The sequence below is a fragment of the Cryptomeria japonica genome, chromosome 5 (genome assembly GCF_030272615.1).
Source record: "Cryptomeria japonica chromosome 5, Sugi_1.0, whole genome shotgun sequence".
NCBI classification, from domain to species: Eukaryota; Viridiplantae; Streptophyta; class Pinopsida; order Cupressales; family Cupressaceae; genus Cryptomeria; species Cryptomeria japonica.
The window spans coordinates 33,955,806-33,974,431 of record NC_081409.1 but is presented as its reverse complement, the minus strand read 5'-3'; the positions used below and the strand labels follow the sequence as shown (position 1 = coordinate 33,974,431).

The window sequence follows — 18,626 nt, the reverse complement described above, 5'->3', positions numbered from 1 at the left end:
GTTTAAATAATAGTATCATATTATAAAATTTTCAAAAGAAAAAGCATTTTCAATTATAAATAGTAAGGTTTAAGTTTGTATTTTTTATTAGAAGCTTACATAATGTGATTGTTATTTGGTAGTGCTTTAATATGGTCATTTGACTGACATATTTATTGATTTAACTTTAAAAAAAAAAAATTATGATATTGAATAGTAAATATTATTATTTGTATTTTACAACATGTAGATTGTAATTCAATGGCATCCCTAAGATCAACTACGTATGGAAACATGTGACCCATGACATCATTAATCTCAAATGTCACTTGTGTGGTCATCCTTGTACATGGAGTATAATAAGGGTGGTGTACCACCTAACTTGCATTTCAAGTAGTTGTTGAAGAGGTGTTGTGGCACAAAATGCTATGTTTTCGGAGATCAGAGCTGCGCCAGAGAAAGGCTAAGGTTCTTAAGTTGTAGGAAAGATGAAATCAATAGAAATAGAGAATCTAAGAGATGTCTAGGTTCATGACATCTTTGGTTTCTTTCTCTTCTATTATCTCCAAGGCCACATGTGGATTGGCAGTAGTGAATAATGCATTAACTGATTTCTTTTATTTGAGTGCCATTCCATTCAATGTAGCTAGGGGTCCACAATACAATTCAAAAGTTGTTGAGTTTTACAAAGGGCACACACCTCTTAGTTCAAAGGCTTTGAGAACACCTTATTTGAAGATATAAAAAGAAATGGTGATTGGGAGATTAATTGTAATCAAATTCTTGTGGAAAGTAAAATGCTACACTATATTAAGTGATGGATGGTCAAATATTTGTTAGTCATTGATCAATGTTTGGGTGGCTTGCCCTCAAGGTATTGACATTTTGAAGGTGATTGACACAATGTCAATCAATGAAGTTATGAACCATAAGAAAACCTCTAGGTATGTTTTTAAAACATTAGAGGAATCCATTCATGATGTGGGTGTAAAGAATGTGGTTCAAGTGGTTACTGATAGTGTTGCAAATTGTGTGGGAGCTAAGAAGTTGATTTTAGAGAAATATTAATATTGGATCCTTGTGTAGCCCATTTTCTAGATTTGTTGCTTAATGACTTGGCTAAATTACCACGGGTACATAAAGCAATTCATAGAGTGAGAGCAATTGCAAATTTTATAATAAACTATCACTCGCATTGAATGTTTACAAGTAGCATACATTTAGTGAGTTGTTGAGGCCAAGGGAAACAAGATTTGCCTTATTACTTATCACTTTGAAATTAGTGAATGAAGAGAAAGTAGCTCTAAGGTTTACTATTTGTTCTAGTTATTGATAAAATTCTATTCTTACCAAAGGCTTTAAAGGAAATATCACAAACCAAATTATTGTAAACAATAATTTCTAGGAAAATGCAACAAAGTTTGAAAATTAATGTGAACCGATTATTTGAATTGTGTGAATGGTTGATGGCAACACCCCTTCTCTTGGGATGCATTATGAGAGCATGGACCATTGTAAGGAAGCCCTAAAAAAACACTCAATAATGCGGAAGTAGACTAAATTGATATGCTGGATACAGTTCATTTCAACTGGAAATGATACATATTACACACAACTCTACATGCAGCAACTTGCCAATCATAGGCTAAACTATTTCATATAGATAGACATAGCGATGGAAAAGTTATGGCTGTACTTTATGAAGCTATTGGGAGGTTTGAATGAGATCTTCTAGTTGCAAGTCAAATTAGGGATCGGTGTTGGAATTACAAAATGATATAAGGATGTTTAGGGTGCTTGTAGATAAATGTGATGTGTCGAGTATTGATATGCTTGGGTATAGATGGTGGAGTTACTATGGAGTAGAGACCCTTAAGCTATAATGCTTTGCTATTTGAGTAGTACACCAGCCTATTAGTAGTGATAATCTAGTGTTTGAAGTGTGTCAAAGGTGTAGATTTTCTCGAAATATTTTTATATCATGGGTATATTAATGTTCTTTTAGGTTAATTCAGTCTTAAGTGTGTACAATTTTTTTTTATTCTCAAAATATTGTAATTATGCTAGTGTGGTTTTAGGCTAAATTGGTCTTTAGTATGCTAAAAGAGATTTCTTTTTTCAAAATTCCTTTGCTGCTTAATCTTATCGATTTGAGGGTAAATTGGTCTCTAAGGCCTATCCAAATGCATTTTTATTTGTTTTGAAAATTGTTTTTATATCTATAGATGTATTTCTGTAAGAAATTCTCCAAGTTATGATAAAATCTTTGATTTAAGATTGCTGTGTACCAGGTATATGCAAGTGGGAACATTTGACTGATGAGAGCTGCTCATGTTCAAGGGTCAGTTTTTCTTAAAGATAGAATAGGTAGTGGAAAATTCTGGCCACCGAGATGAACATATGATATTTATAGGTTGTGGGAAGAGTCTCCTATTGGAGAATAAGCACAGCTCTCTTTGGATGCAAATTTATAGCTATTTATGGACAAGTTGGAGTTAAATCTGTTCTCAATAGAGGAAAATGGAGAGGCTGAATTGGAAGAAGCAATGGAGGTGTCCCTCAGCAGCTCACCATTTGGGGCCTTTTCTATTCGGTAAGCTTCAACATAATTTGTATGCAATATCTTTCTTCAAAACTTTTATTTTTATTTAAGATTCTCTTTTTCAATCCCGTACTGCATTAGAGTGATGGTTTGATCAAATTTGTTTGTAATAATGTATAGCTGTTCAATATAATGACAAGAATAGGTTTAAAAATAAAGAAAGTAATGAAAAATTATTTTCTGTGCTGTAATTTTCAAATCAGACACAAGGAACACAATTAATTCAACTTCATATTTTTACAAACTAAATGTAAATTCTATTTCCATTTACTTCAATATCATTTGAAGTTCACCAATGGTACTCTCAACTAGTGATATACTCCTGCCCGTTGAGGCAATAAACTTTGATGTTTAAAATAGTGGACAATAAAACTACTGTACTCCAGACTTTGTTTTATTTCTTATTGTTTTGATGTGTTAGAGCCTCAGTTCAGAAAAGCATCTTGACTGACATCTTTCCAACTCTCCAGTCTTAAGCCGGAGGAAACATAATGAATTTTCTCTTATACTGTCTCTTATACTGTCAAAAGTACAAAGGTTGGATGAAATTTAAGCTTTTCTCTGTGAATGTATATGTTGGTTGATAGTTACTTGTTTAAATTTTCTTTCTTGGCAAAGATGCTAGTTTTGGGGGCTTTTGCACATTTATATTTATTATATATATTTTTATAGAAAATATCTCATTGTTGTGTTTGCACAACCTGTGGTGAATGTTGAAACCTTTAATCCAAGTTTTCCCCTCCTTTATATATTAGACAAATAGATTCATGCTGCATTGATTTGTACAGGAATTCCATAACAGTTAATGTAATGATTGACACATTTGTTTTCACTTTTCTCCCACTGCAGTAATTATGTTGCAGCTGTTTGTAAAGTTGACATCAAAAAATGTTGGCCCTTTTCTCCACGTCTTTTAGAAACAAAACTGCAGAAAGGTGTAGACAATGTACTTCCACCACTTGAAATTCCTACATTTAGATATTGGCGATGTGCAAAATGTGTAGAGAGTGCTGTTACGCCAGATGATTCAAATCAGGAAAGAAATGTTCACATGCAGTTGGATGCCCTAGAGTCTGATGTACTCATACAAAATGTTGGAAATCTTCTTACCAAACAAGTTGAAAAAGAAGAGTATATCTCTGATAATATCGTAACTAGTGTTCTAGAAGCCAAGCCACAGACCATCTTAGAGAAAGATGAAGCAGATGAAAAGAAGGCAACAAGCCATGTATCAGAAGATATAGGATCAGAGGAAGCACCTTTAGTATGCAGCGAAAATGCTTTTCATTCTAGAGATGGAGGAGCTGAAGAGACTAAAACAGAACAGTTGGCAGGAAATGAAATATTAATAAATTTGACAGCCGATGCACTTCATCAATCATACTCAGAAAGTAAGACTACCTTTTGTAATTCAACTTCTAGTCCTAAAGACTCAGAGCTGACTCCCCCAGCATGTTGGAGTGTTTGTGCAAACAGCAGGGCACTTGCTGATGAAGTTACTAATGAGAGAACAGCTGAGGAATATATGCAAGGTTTAAATGTTACAGAGATGGCTGAGGTATTTGGACCTGCTTCTGTTACGACGGATTCAGTGGAAAAATATAGAACAGTCAACAGGTCTGATCATGAGGATGAGGGTGACTTAACCACAGAAACTGAAAGGCATCACTTCGTAAATGATAATATAGATAAAACTCCATGCACACTAATTGCTGGATGCAGCATTGACATCGATGACTCTCCATGCACATCAATTGCTGGACGTAATATTAACATGGATGACTGTCCAACCCAATTGTCAGCTTATACAGGCAATGAGGAGACAGTACCAAAGGTAAAGAAAACTGAATCTAAACAGCTAAAAGAAAATGGGAAAACACAAAAGAAGCGCTCGATAGCAGATCTTATTGCAACTGCTCCTTCTCAACAGATTAAAGGCGATTGTGAAAACCAGAGTTGGGCATCCGAAAACTCACCAAGAAAGGCAAGATTTGGAACCTGGAATAAGAAGTCTGTAAGGAGCCAGAAAAGTTTCAAAAATGGAATGCATGGTTGGAAGGAATTCAATTGCAAAAAGGAAGTCATATCTGAAGTACCTTCTTCTATGCTAAAAAGTTTTGTGCTAGAGAAATCACACCCAAAATCACTTGAAATGATGACGAAATGTCAACAGTTAGGAATTGAAGTTCAGTCTTCATCTTCTCAAGATATCAAACAGGTATGGTCTTCATCTTAATATTTTTTTTGGTATGTCATAAGAGGCTGGCCAAAGTAAGTTGACTTTAGATACATCATGTTAAACATTAGATGACAAGTTCCCTTGACCTACCACCAGTGGTCAAGCTTGTAAAATATACTGGGACTTATCATTTGTGCATGCAACATCTATGCTGATCTTGTATGAAAAGCTGAAGTCCTTAACATTGTATGAGCAACATGAACTTGAGAAGATTTTTCTATAGCTTAAATTTTAATAGATGAAAGTACAATATTTTGTTCATTGCTGCATGCTCTACAATCTAATATAAAACTTTGAATGCGTATGGGCTTGGCAAATATGATGACTTTGCTAGATTTTGAAGACGCTCTTAATTCAATTCCACTTCCAAAGCATCCTTTAGGCAATCTGCAATCACTATTCAGGATAAAGGCCTAATCTTGAAACCAGGTATCTGATTTTTGCAGTTTAATAAACAAAAAATTTAAAATGTGACTCAACTCTGTATGTGTATGGATCTGGCAAATAATAACGATTTTGATAGAAACACTCCTGAGTTGATTTCACTTTTTGAGCATCCTGGAGGCAATCTGCAATTATTATGAATGTCAAAAGTCTAATCTTGATGCAACGCATCTGATATCAGCAGTTTCTGTTCATTACCTGGTCCTTGTTTGTTCCTCTGCTTCCCATCAACTAATCCCTCGGTTGGTTTGGCCCCTATCTTTGGGATGTGTCATACCATTATGAGAGCTGTTTCCTCCAGTACTTTGAAGTGCACTGTTTATGTCTAGAAGGTGGATGTATGACACTCCTCTGATAGAAACTTTGGCAATATCATTTTAAAAAGTGTGTTCTTTTGATGTCTTTGCTACTTTTTGGTACACAAGTCATTTTGGCAAATTTGGCAATAGTGACTCACTTGAGTCACACTTTTGAGGTCTTTGCTATTTATCAATACTTGAAGTCATTTTGATAAATTTGGCAATAGTGATTCACTTGAGTTATGGCCACCACTTTTTCATGCCTTAACACAAATTTTGACTATCTTATGTCAAAGCTCCAATTTACACCTAGTCTGATATGTTGGAAAGTATGTTTCATTTTCTATTTACATCTGGTTTGAAAGTGATAAAATTTTCTTTTGTCTGGGTACAATAGTTTTGATCCTCTTTCCATAAGTACACTTGGGTACACCAAAAAACTATGAGTGCTCTAGGGTGTGCCCTTAATTAGAATTAAACTAATAACTGCAGAAGTATGAGTGCATTAGTGTGTTCCCTTAAAGAATCAAACTAATAACTGCAAAAATATGAGTGCATTAGTGTGTGCCCTAATCTATCAAATGTTTTATGACAGAAAAATACAAGTGCAATACTTTGATGTGTCCCTATGCCTTGAGAGAACCTAAATCTGCAGTGTAAAAAGAAGGAAATTTAGAAAAAAAGTATCTATGGGCAAAATTTAATATACCAATTTTTATCAATATTAGCTTGTGATTTAATCCCAAATAATTGATGTCTTCTGTTTCAACATTTGTAGGTGCAATGTACTTGTCCCAAATGCCACTCTTATGGAATGAAAAGTGGAACAGAAATAGGACAAGATCTTCCAAGACTAGATAGGAAAACATACATCATTTCACTGTCATCTTTTGTAATGGTACATTCTTTGAGTTGGGTTCTCCATTGCCTTACCTCGGTGAGATAGTCTTCAATCCACTCAAAGTCTTTTGGAATAAACAAACGATTTGATGTTAAAAACATTGTTGGCTTGGCAAAATAAAGCTTTAAGTCCCAATTCTTGTTTGGATCACAGATAACATTGATATGGAATTTTGACAACTTTTGATAATACAAACCAAAGATTCCTCTTGATTTGCCATTAAAAACATCTTGAAGCAATCTCGACACACAAATTATTAATTAGCTCATGTCAATTTGACAAGAAGAAATTCAATTATAGAGCTTCTATTAGGGAACAGTGCAGGCTAATTATAATTATACAATGTGTTCATCAAGATTCATTCAAAAGTATAGGCCAATTACAATTATGTACTACACCATTTGATTTAGTTTCTTAGTATTTCTAAATTCATTGAGTTGGGTACTCAATTGCTTTACTTTGGTGAGATAGTTATCAATCCTTTCAAAAATGATTGGATAAAGACAATTTGATTGGTTTTCTACTTGATGGGCACAAATATTATTGGTTTTGTCAAAGAGGGCTTTAAGGCAATCACAAGCCTTATGTGGATCACATATCACTTTGATACAAAATTTGAGATCTTTGAAATGGGCACCAATTATTTGTTTTGCTTCATCACATCAATTGAGCCATTTTCATTAATCAAATGACTCAATCTTTTCACTAGAGACAAGGCAAAACAACTCCTGCTACTCAACATCTACCACATTGTTTTGAACTCACAGTAGTATCAGGGGAACAACACGTAAACCATGTGCATTTAGACATGTTATAAGTGCAGACGTAATGCTAACAACAAACCAAAGATGTTGAATATCAATTAAAGAATGACACATAAGGAAGATGATAGAATTAGAAGAAAATACTATATCAATCAGTTCATTTTGTACATGGTATACTATCATGAGAGATGTATGGTTACTAATCTTCCACTAGCTATGTCAATGAAATATGATGATACAGATGTGTACACAATGTTACAAAGCTGAAAGTCTATAAGTAAAGAACAATTGTGGGGGTTGACATGGTTGAGCTTCTATGTAAATCTTCACTTTCTTATGGTTGAGCTTAAGGGCGTCAAAAGTAATAGTTGTGTTGAATGTAGGGCTACACCCTTTCAAAGACAAAGGCTGCGACATTACTGATGCTCGGTGGCACCACATGGTTTGAGTGTGCACTGTAGAGGTTTAGTTTGTAGGCGTTTGGAACTTTGACAAAGCTTATGATAAAGCTCACTTAAGTTTTGGTTCAGGCTTGGATGGTATCACATTTATTTGCTTGGATTATCTAACACCACTAGAAAAATGTGTGGGGCATCAAGTGGAGTAGGATTGATGATCTTGGAGATCATGTGATTCTAAGAGAGCATTCAAAATACTGTAGACCATGAGAATATGCTAGAATAGCAATTGGAGAACCACTTAGTTCAAATATAATCAGTCTAGACATGATAATTACCACCTGCCAATTTTATTTGAGGAAAATCAGCTGTATAGCTTGTACCACATGTATTTGCTCAGATTGTCTCACACCACTAGACAAATTTGTGGGGCATCAAGTGGAATGGGATTGATGATCTTGGAGATATTGTGAACCTCAAGAGAGCATTCAAAAGTAGTGTAGACCATGAGAACAGGCTTGGTGGTATCACTAGAATTACACTTGGAGAACCTCCTAGATCACATATAATCAGTCTATACATGATAATTACCACATGTGAATTTGATTGGAGGAAAATGAGCTTCTACCTGTTTATAGCTTCTACCATGGATCAGGGTAGGTTAATTTATTTAAAAGATCAAGATTTATTTGGAGTGGCAAGGCTGTACCCTAGCTAAACTTGGGTCATACCCAGTTGCTCCCAAGAGAACCCATGTCCAAAGGTGTAAAAAAATGCATAAAGCATAGTTGGTATGAGTTTTCCAGTCCATGAAGTAGTTTATGATAGCTTTTGGTTTTAACTGTATATTTTTAAAAAATGATTGTTTTACATCAAAAAATGCATTTGCTGATCATAAAACAACCTAAAAAGTCATTATTGATATATACTGCTGTAAATATCCTGTCGCTTGTTTGCATAGCTATTAAAGAACATGGCTGGCTGATTGTATGTTATCAATGGCTAGCTCAGCATGGCAGTGTGAGGGATACTTATCTCATTAAAAAAAAGATTTTTTTACAGTAAAAAATGCATTTGCTGACCATAAAACAACCTAAAAAGTTATTGCTGATATATTCTGCTGTAAATATGCTGTTGCTTGTTTGCATAGCTATTAAAGAACATGGTAGGCTGATTGCATGTTATCAATCGCTAACACAGCATGGCAGCATAAGGGATACTTATCTCAGTGTTTGTGGATGTGTAGAGGAAATGATAATAGTAATACACCACAAAACAACTGACAAAGAACTGAGCAGAAAGAGAGATGAAGATATTTTCTTGGTTGTGGTAGAAAAAACATCCAATTGATATTGTTATATTGGTATCAGCTAAATCCCTGTTTCCGAAACTGACATATGTTATTTTTGTAGATAAGATATCTTAAAGTGTCATAAGCAAAATCTGAAGGTGAACGAGAAGAGACATCAATTGGCAAGGACTTAGATCTGGATAGTCTACACCTGCTGAAAGAACAAGCAAATAATGCTTGGACCAACAGATTATCCACAGAAGTGGAAAACAAGAGAATTCAGTGCAATACATTTTGAAAGACATAATGGAGTAAAGCTATCATTTCCAAACCAGCAAGGTCTGATGATGAACTAAATAAGGATCCGCAGCACATTGTCTGAACTTGGAGTGCCATTAGAAAGCAAACACAATCAGTAATAGGTAAAACCTGTTTGGTGCAACTTATGAGAACACCACTAGTTTATGCCATCAAATGCTTTGATCAATTACAAGATGAGAGAAAATATGCTGGGGAGGGTGAAATCTGCCTTTACAAAAAAGCTTACAAAATGCATACTGATATCCAAATAGCGAATGAATTGCAAGCATAAAACAGGGAAAGCTTGAGGCAAACAAAGATCATAGCTGAAGATGCTAAGAATCTGGAAAATTGTAATGTCCCCTTTTGGGATTGCCCTAAATCTTGCCCTTGTAGATATCAAAGTCTGCTAATTTTCACCCTCATTAATTCTAATATTAGATATTGATTCATTGACTTTCTTGTCTTCTTTGATCTTAGGATGATTCCTCCAATTCCCCCTTCTCAATTGAATTAATCTCTTCTTTATATCTTCATTTGTGGGAAGTCACACCTCTTCATAAGAAATGAGTCATCACTCTTCATTGCTGCCCTTTGAGAATTATAAATTATTCTCCAAATTGATTTCCCTTGGATATCCTCCTCAAATGAGACTTTCTCCTTTTTATATCCTCCAATGTGAGGGAGAGTCACAGCCCTTCACCATGTCTGCCCCTTTGCAAGGGTCACAATCTTTCATAATTACCACTCTTTGAAAGAAACACAACCTTTCATCATTTCTGCTTATTAGGAACCAATTTCTTATTTTCTTCTCATTCCTCTTACACATCTTCCATTCTTTCTTTCTTCTTCCATCCTTATCTTCCTTTCAAATGAAGTTCTCTTCTCTCTTTTATATCTCATGTTTGAAGGAGTCGCAACATTTCATCTCATGCCTTTTGACCATTCATTAAACTTAACTAAATTTTAGTTATGGTTATGTTTAATTTGATTCTTTTATATTTATAATTTTTTATTTTTTTTATCCTTTTACATTTTAATTTTATTATTATTTTTTTGTTATAAAATCCTATTTCAAAAAAGGGGACATTACAAAATTCCATTAGGGGAAAGTTTGAAACAACAATACTTTGTAAATGAACTATGCAGGTTACTTATATGGACTTTGGGTTGTTTGTTTATTTTTAATATGTCTATGACTCTATATACATAATATTATGAATTATACAATTTTGCAAATTACGGGTACTTTACATTGTATATATATAGCCATACATGTACCTGGTGAAAACAATCGGTATACTTGTGTACCCAAACTTGTACCCATATGAAATTGGCAACATGGGTTTCTAAAACTAAGAGCTAGAAACCTCATGATAAATCTATTGCCCTTGTAGTATAAGAAGAAAGACACAGTATAAAAATTACAGTTATACATCATACTCATAAGATTTCTTTTAGAAGCAAAAGATATGATGTGGCATATTCTAAGGTTCTCATAACAAGGAATCTAGGAACTTCGTAATAGAAAAGTATATTTTTGTTGTAGCATGAGAAGAAAGCCAGGGTAAAACAATCATTTAAAATTATTTTTGATTGCTTTAGAATGTGCTCAAGACCATAACAGCATAAAAGTGCAGAAATTTGGAGAAAGAAGAAGTTTTGAATCTGAAAACAATATTGGCAAATGTCAAAGATAAAATTCCAGTATTTCATTCAAGCGACATGTCAGCATAAAGCAAATCAAGAAAGAGGAAGAAACCAGTCAATCAGGTGCCATTTTTGGGTGGCCAAGCCAATGAAGATTTCTGCCAAGAAGTAAAAGAGCTATGTTCTATTAAAGTAATATTGTAATATTTTATTTATAATGGTCAATTAAGTCTTTAGGATAGATTTTAGGAATATTCTTTATTCTCTTAGTTGTCATTCTTATCCTTTTCTTTCTTAGTTGTTGCTCTTATCCTTTACATATAAAGCCTTTCTAACTCTTATATAAGGAGATTTTTGCTTCCTGTTAATCACATTTTGTCTTGTATTTTTCGTAATATGGTATCAGAGCTTCAGGATTTGAAAACACGTGGAATATCTATGGATTGTTGTCAATAGTAATGACTCACACGCATGTGACACAAAATGTGCCAAAAGGAGCATCACACAAAGCATTACAGTACTATACGGATTCATACAAGGGAAATTTTTTGAGTTCTTTGAAAGCTAAAAATCGTGACTTGGTTTTAGTAGAATCATGGATTTTAATAGAATATTAAAATAATGTTAATTTTAGTATTAATGCTCAATAGTGTATATTCTATTTTGGTTAGATCGTCTTCGATCTTCTCAGCAGTTTCTTATTAGAAACTTGCTATTCTTGTAAATATCCTTGTATTATTTATGAGCGTCTTGCTCATTCTGATATTCAATCAATTCTTTGAAATCCATTGCGTGTCTCTCACTGTTTTATGGTATCAGAGCTATAGGAGAAATTTTTTTGAAAATTTTTTAATCCTAATTTCCAATTAGTGGAAATTTTCAAAATTATTTTCTGGAAAAATTCATCGAAATTTTTTTTTTTTTGCCTAGGTTCTGGGGTTGGATCGTCGCGTTTTTTCCCGCGACCTGTGTTCACGCGATCTGCAGGGTAGTCGCGGTTTTTCCTGCGACCTGTGTTCTCAACCTGCAGGGCTGTCGCGTTTTGTCGCGACCTGTGTTCGCGCGACCTGCAGTGTCGTCGCCTCCCGTCGTTTCGACCTGCACCCAACCCTCGGCGCCTACAATCTCCGCCTGTTCGCGACCTTCGGCGTCGCGACCTGCAGACCTGCAACCTGTTTTCAGCGTTGTTCGGCGTCTGCAACCTGCCTTCGGCGTCGCGCGCGTCTGCAAACTTCGGCGCGACCTGCAACTCTCTGCAAACACGCGACCTACAACCCGCGATCGGTACCTTCGGCGATGACATTTTCTGTGAAAACCATAGCGCCCACGACCTCTGCAATTTTCGATTAAGGTGTTAAACCTTCCAGTTTTTTATCGAAAATCAATTTTTCTTGCAGATTCTTGGTGGGTTTTTCGAACTCTAATTTGGGTAGTTGCCCGTTTTTCGGGGTGCCTCGATTTTCGAGCTTGCGGATCCAAATTCCGACAGCAGATTCCTTCTGGGTTTTTCGCACGCATTTCTGGGTGGTCTTTGGATTTTTCTGGGTCAGCCGGACATTTTTTTGGGAAACGTGCAAATGGCTTCTCTCACCAATCTGATGTTAGAAGGTAGTCAACGCTTTAATGGTCACAATTACAACATCTGGAAACAACGTATGTTGACCATTTTTGAATACAGGCGTCTTGACCAGCTTGTGTTGGGAAAAGAGCTCAGTCCTGGTACACTTGGTGCAGATCAAGATAAGTTTGATGAACGCAATCGGGAGGTAGTTATGCTTCTCAAACTCTCAGTGACTGATGATCAGTTACCGCAGATTCCTTCCGGCAAGACAGCTTCTGACATCTGGAAGCATCTGAAGGAATTGCATGAGACATCCGACAAGAGCCGAGCATTCTTTCTAAAGAATCAGTTGTTCTCCATTATGATGGACGAACGTATGTCCTTACAGGAACACCTCATGAGGATTAAGGACATTCGAGATCAGCTCGAAGCTATTGGTCGGACTATGGAGGAAGAAGACATGGTAGTAATCACTTTGAAAAGTCTTCCGAAATCGTATGAACACTTCATTGAGACCCTCAATATTACTTTCACTAATGTTGATCTGAAGTTTTCAGAATTGTGCACCAAGCTTCTACAACAGGATCGCTGGAAACAACAGTTTGGTAGTGGTACTACATCAACCTCTTCGGAAAATGCCTTCATAGCTCAATCCTTTCAGAAGGATAAAGGCAAATTTCAGTCCTCTCAGTCTTCTCAGCAGAAAGGCTCTTCTCAGACACAGGATGGGGCTAAGAAGAAAAATGTGCAGTGCAATTACTGTCACAAGTACGGCCATATGAAGAAAGATTGCCGTCAGAGGCTCACTTCTGAACAAAAGAAGCAGGGAGGGTCACACCAGAAGGCGCATGTTGCTGAACATTCCGAGCAGAAAGAGTCTGTCTTTTATGCCTTTATGGCTAAGAGGTCTTCAGATCATGCCAGGTCTTCTGCTTGGTACATCGACTCTGGTGCATCACGTCACTTTTCTCATCGGCGTGACTGGTTTACAGATTTCTCACCTTTCAGTGATTCCGTTGTATTTGGCGGAGGTGAGGAGTATACAGTTGTTGGCAGAGGCACTGTTCAGATTCAGTCTGGTGGCAGGACTCTCATTTTTCTGAAAGTGTATCATGTTCCTGGAATGGAACTTAATCTACTCTCTGTCAGCTAGATTATGAGGAATTCTCCTCAACTAGATGTGGTGTTCAGTGCTCACAAGTGCTCCATCATTGATCGAGAGACTCGTCTTACTGTTGCTGTTGGTCTAGAGGATCATGGCCTATATAGGCTTCTTAACATTGGTGATTCTCCTGAAGTGGCTCTGGCAGCTCGTGTTTCTCCTCTTAGCACTTTGTGGCATCAGAGATATGGACATCTCAACATTCAGTATCTCTCAGCTATCTCGGGAGGGACTTGTTTCAGGGTTACCTGATATTCAGACTCAACATCTTGGAGTATGTGGCGCCTGTCAAGCTGGCAAACAGCATCGGACTTCATTCACACATGGAAAGTCTTGGCGCGCATCTAAGGTACTTCAATTACTTCATGCTGATATTTGTGGTCCTATGAATACATCTTCTGTTACTGGTTGCAAATACTTTTTGCTTATTGTAGATGATTTTAGTAGAAAGATGTGGGTGTACTTTCTTAAACATAAATCAGATGTATTTAGTATCTTTCAGAAGTTTAAGTCCTTTGTTGAAAAAGAGTTTGGACATAGTATCATTACTCTTAGGACAGATAACGGGGGGGAATTTTGTTCTTCTGCATTCTCCAACTTCTGTGATACCCATGGCATCAAACGCCAATTGACTACACCCTACACTCCTCAGCAAAACAGTGTTGTCGAGCGTTGCAATCGTACGGTTGTTGAGATGGCTCGCTCTATGTTACAACACAGGAGTGTTCCGAATAAGTATTGGGCTGAAGCAATGTTTACTGCTGTCTACCTGCTTAACCGTTCTCCTACTCAAGCTGTTAAGGGGAAGACTCCAGAAGAGGTTTGGTCTGGTCGGAAACCTACGATCAGCCACCTGAAGGTTTTTGGCTCTGTTGCCTATGTTTGGATTCCAGATGCTAAGCGCTCCAAGTTGGATTCCAAAAGTCAGAACTCATGATGACAGGATACAGTGATCACCATAAGGCCTACAGACTGATAGATATAGACACTGAACGTCTTATCTTCAGTCGTGATGTTGTATTTGATGAAGACAGAGGATTTTTTCAGTCCCCTTCTTCTGAGCAGAGTTTTGAGGATCAGCCTCACAGTGTTCTTATTCCATTAGGTTCGCCTGATGGGAGGGATGATGCAGAATCTATTTTCGATGATGCACTACTTGAGTTCCCTCCGGAGAACAATCCTCCTCCTGCTCCTGATCCTGAGCCTCTTCCAGCTCCTCCAGATGTTCGCACTTCTACTCTCCGGCCTAAATGGTGGGCCAAGACCATTGGTGATCTCAGGGATACTGAGCTCATTGAGGGTAGAACCTCCCGTAATAAGAGCAAACAGCAGCATACAGTCAATTTTGCTCTCATGGCTAACATACACAGTGTTTTTGAGCCTCAGACATATTTAGAGGCTAAAGGTATACCTGAGTGGGAACAGGCTATGGAAGCTGAGTTCCAGAGTCTTCAGAAGAATCATACTTGGGCCCCTTCTGATCTTCCTTCAGGGAAGAAGCCCATTAGCTGCAAATGGGTGTACAAAGTAAAATACAAAGCTGATGGAACCCTAGACAAGTATAAGGCTCGTCTTGTTGCTCGTGGGTTCTCACAGAAAGAAGGCATTGACTACGAGGAGACTTTTGCTCCTACAGCCAAAATGAGTACCATACGGCTCGTTCTTGCTTTGGCAGCCCAGTTCAGTTGGAAAGTCCATTAGATGGATGTCAAGAGTGCTTTTTTGAATGGTGACTTACAGGAAGAAGTCTACATGACGCAACCCCCAGGATTCAAGGTTGCTGGTCAAGAACAGAAGGTCTATAGACTAGTCAAAGCACTCTATGGTCTGAAACAAGCTCCTCGGGCTTGGTACATGAAAATTGATAAGTACCTGACAGATCATGATTTTCAGCAGAGTCCATCTGATGCAAACCTGTATATCAAGCATACTAGTAATGATATTCTGTTTGTGGTTGTCTATGTGGATGACTTAATCATTACTGGCAGTTCAGCACATTTGATCACTGGGATCAAACAGGATTTGTGCCGCACCTTTGATATGACAGATTTGGGACTTCTACATTACTGCTTAGGAGTTTAAGTCTGGCAGACTGAGAACAGTATCTTTCTCTCTCAGTCCAAGTATGCCAGAAGTCTTGTGGACAAGTTCAGAATGCAGGATTGCAAACCTGCCTCTACTCCTATGGAACCCGGGCTCAAACTTTCAGCTCAGTCATCTTCACCAGTTGTGGATGAATCTCTGTTCAGGCAACTAGTGGGCAGCCTCATCTATCTTACTGCCACTAGACCTGACATCAGTTTTGCAATGAGCTACATTTCACGCTTCATGACAGCTCCCAAGGCTGATCATTGGATAGCAGCGAAGCATGTGCTGCGTTATGTGAGTGGCACTCCTGATTTTGGACTTTTGTACACTCGGAGTTCTGATCCTATACTCAGTGGTTACACAGATTCTGACTGGGCAGGTTCGGTTGATGACCGTAAGTCTACAGCAGGGTATGTGTTTAGTTTGGGATCTGGTGCTGTCACATGGACTAGTAAGAAGCAGCAGGCAGTGGCTCTCTCCTCGACAGAAGCAGAGTATCGGGGAGCAGTTAAGGCATCTTGTGAGGCGGTTTGGCTTCGACGAATGCTTGCGGATATGCATGTCTCCCAGGCAGGTCCTACTCCCTTGTTTGGTGATAATCAGGGAGTGCTCAAACTCGCCAAGAATCCAGTCTTCCATGAAAGAACCAAGCATGTGGAAACTCATTGTCACTATATTCGACAGCTGGTTGAAGACGGATCCATGCAGTTGCTGTATGTTCCTACCTCGGAGCAGCCAGGAGACATCTTCACCAAGCCCCTTGGTCCTGATAAATTTGTAAAATTCAGGGGGTCTATAGGTGTAGTTAATAGATTGAGCATTAAGGGAGGGTAATAGAATATTAAAATAATGTTAATTTTAGTATTAATGCTCAATAGTGTATATTCTATTTTGGTTAGATCGTCTTCGATCTTCTCAGCAGTTTCTTATTAGAAACTTGCTATTCTTGTAAATATCCTTGTATTATTTATGAGCGTCTTGCTCATTCTGATATTCAATCAATTCTTTGAAATCCATTGCGTGTCTCGCATTGTTTTAGATTTTTCTTTGAAGTTTTTTGGGTGGATATTTTATCAAAATCGTGCTAGGTTATACATACAAATTGTGTGGGTTTTTCTACTCAACATTGTGCCTTTTCTCTTCTAAAAATTGCAGAATTTTTTCTATAAAAATGGTGACATTTTGTCTCTGTAAAAATGATGCAACTTTTTTGCTCATAAAAATCGCAATTTGTTTGCAAAATCTGATTGCTCGATAGGTGAATCAAGTCGGTGGCAATATATGATGCTTTTTTAATGATTTTTAAAAATAAAATCATGGGTTTGCTATTTTGCGCAATTTCTAGACCTAGTGATGGTTTTTTGAATATTTTGCAACTCTACAATGGGCTATGGCGAATCTTTAATGGTTTTTTGTAACCTTTGATGATTTTTTTAAAATTATGGTTTTTTTTATGATTTTTAGATAAAATTGTGGCATATAGGGATTTTGGTGTGTTTAAGACCCTTTTTTTGGTGGTTTTTTTGACAAAATTGTGTTTTTTGCAAAGTAGCGAGGGCAAGGTTTTTTGCTAGCTAGGGTTTTTCAAAATTTTTAATAAGTTTTTTTTTGTAATATTCGATTGTGCGAAGGATGGCTTCATTACCCAACATAATGTTGGAAAGCAACCAATATTATTTTGGCAAGAATTACAACACTTGGAAACAATGTGCTCATGATCTTTGAGTACAGATGCCTTAATAAGATTGTCCTTGATACTGACACTTAGCCAAGGGTTGTGGATAAAGACCAAGACAAGTTTAAAGAACATGATTGAGAAGTTGTCATGTTGATCAAGTCATCAATTATAGATGAAATGCTTCCAAGGGTTCAAACAGACCAAGACTTTAAGGAGATTTGGAAGCACCTACATGATATGTTGGATAAAGATAGGGCCTTGTTGAAAAATATGCTTTTCTCAATCATGATGGATGAGAAGATGTCTTTGTGAGAACATTGATGAAGATCAAAGACATTTGTGATAAATTGCAAGCCATAGGTTTCACGATGGAAGAAGACATGGTGGTTATATTGATGAAAAGCTTACCATGAGCATATGAACATTTTATTCAGAGACCTAACATCACATCTACCAGTTTTGACTTGAAGTTCAAAGATTTGTGCTACAAGCTCTTGTAGTAGTAGTGATACATCAAGTGTGAAACAAGGGCAAAGGCAAGTTGCCTCAAAAGAAAGGTCGAGGGAATAATGAAGATACTTAGAAGACTCTAAAAATATCACGTCACTATTGTGGTAAACTTGGTCATATGAAGAAGCATTGTAGGAAGAGGTTGGCTGAAAAGAAATCCAACCCGGGGGCCTCCACCAAAAGCTCATATTGCAAAACATCCTTAGTAGGAGTTAGCCTTCTATGCTTTCATGGCGAACCGACTAGTAGATCAATTAAATTCTTTTATGTGATACATTGATTTTGGAGCATCTTGACATTTCACTCATAGAAAAGATTAGTTCACGAAGTACACAACTTGCTTAGATTTAGTGATATTGGATGTTGGTGAGGAGTACACAATTGTTGGTAGAGGTAATGTGCAAATCACTTTTGGAGGGGGAAATCTCACTTTTCTCAATGTGTACTATGTTTTGGGAGTGGAGCTCAATTTGCTCTCAGTGAATTAGATTATTTGTGATTGTCCCAATTTGGATGTCATACTTAGCAAACACAAATGCTATATTGTTGACAAAGGATCCAAGAAAACTATTCTTGTTGGTATTGAAGATCATGGTTTGTATCAGCTTGTTGATACTGATACAAGTGGTGGTATTTTTATTTCTTAATCTAAATATGCTTGGAGTTTGGTCGACAAGTTTAGAATGATAGATTGCAAAATCTCATCTACATCTATGGAGAAAGGGCTGAAGCTTTCAGCTCAAACAAACGCAAAGGTAAT

At 37.0% G+C, this 18,626-nt stretch overlaps 1 protein-coding gene across 5 annotated transcripts in view; it reads left to right on the top strand.

Annotated features, from left to right (window-relative positions):
* LOC131057426 (uncharacterized) overlaps window positions 1-18,626 on the top strand; it is a 57,133-nt gene that overhangs the window by 22,714 nt on the left and 15,793 nt on the right. For all 5 annotated transcript variants that reach the window (XM_057991610.2, XM_057991608.2, XM_057991609.2 and 2 more), the window contains 2 exons: window positions 2,271-2,572; window positions 3,431-4,799. In XM_057991610.2, coding sequence (XP_057847593.2) covers window positions 2,460-2,572; window positions 3,431-4,799 — 1,482 coding nt within the window. In that variant the 5' untranslated portion in view covers window positions 2,271-2,459. The remainder of the gene's footprint in view (window positions 1-2,270; window positions 2,573-3,430; window positions 4,800-18,626) is intronic.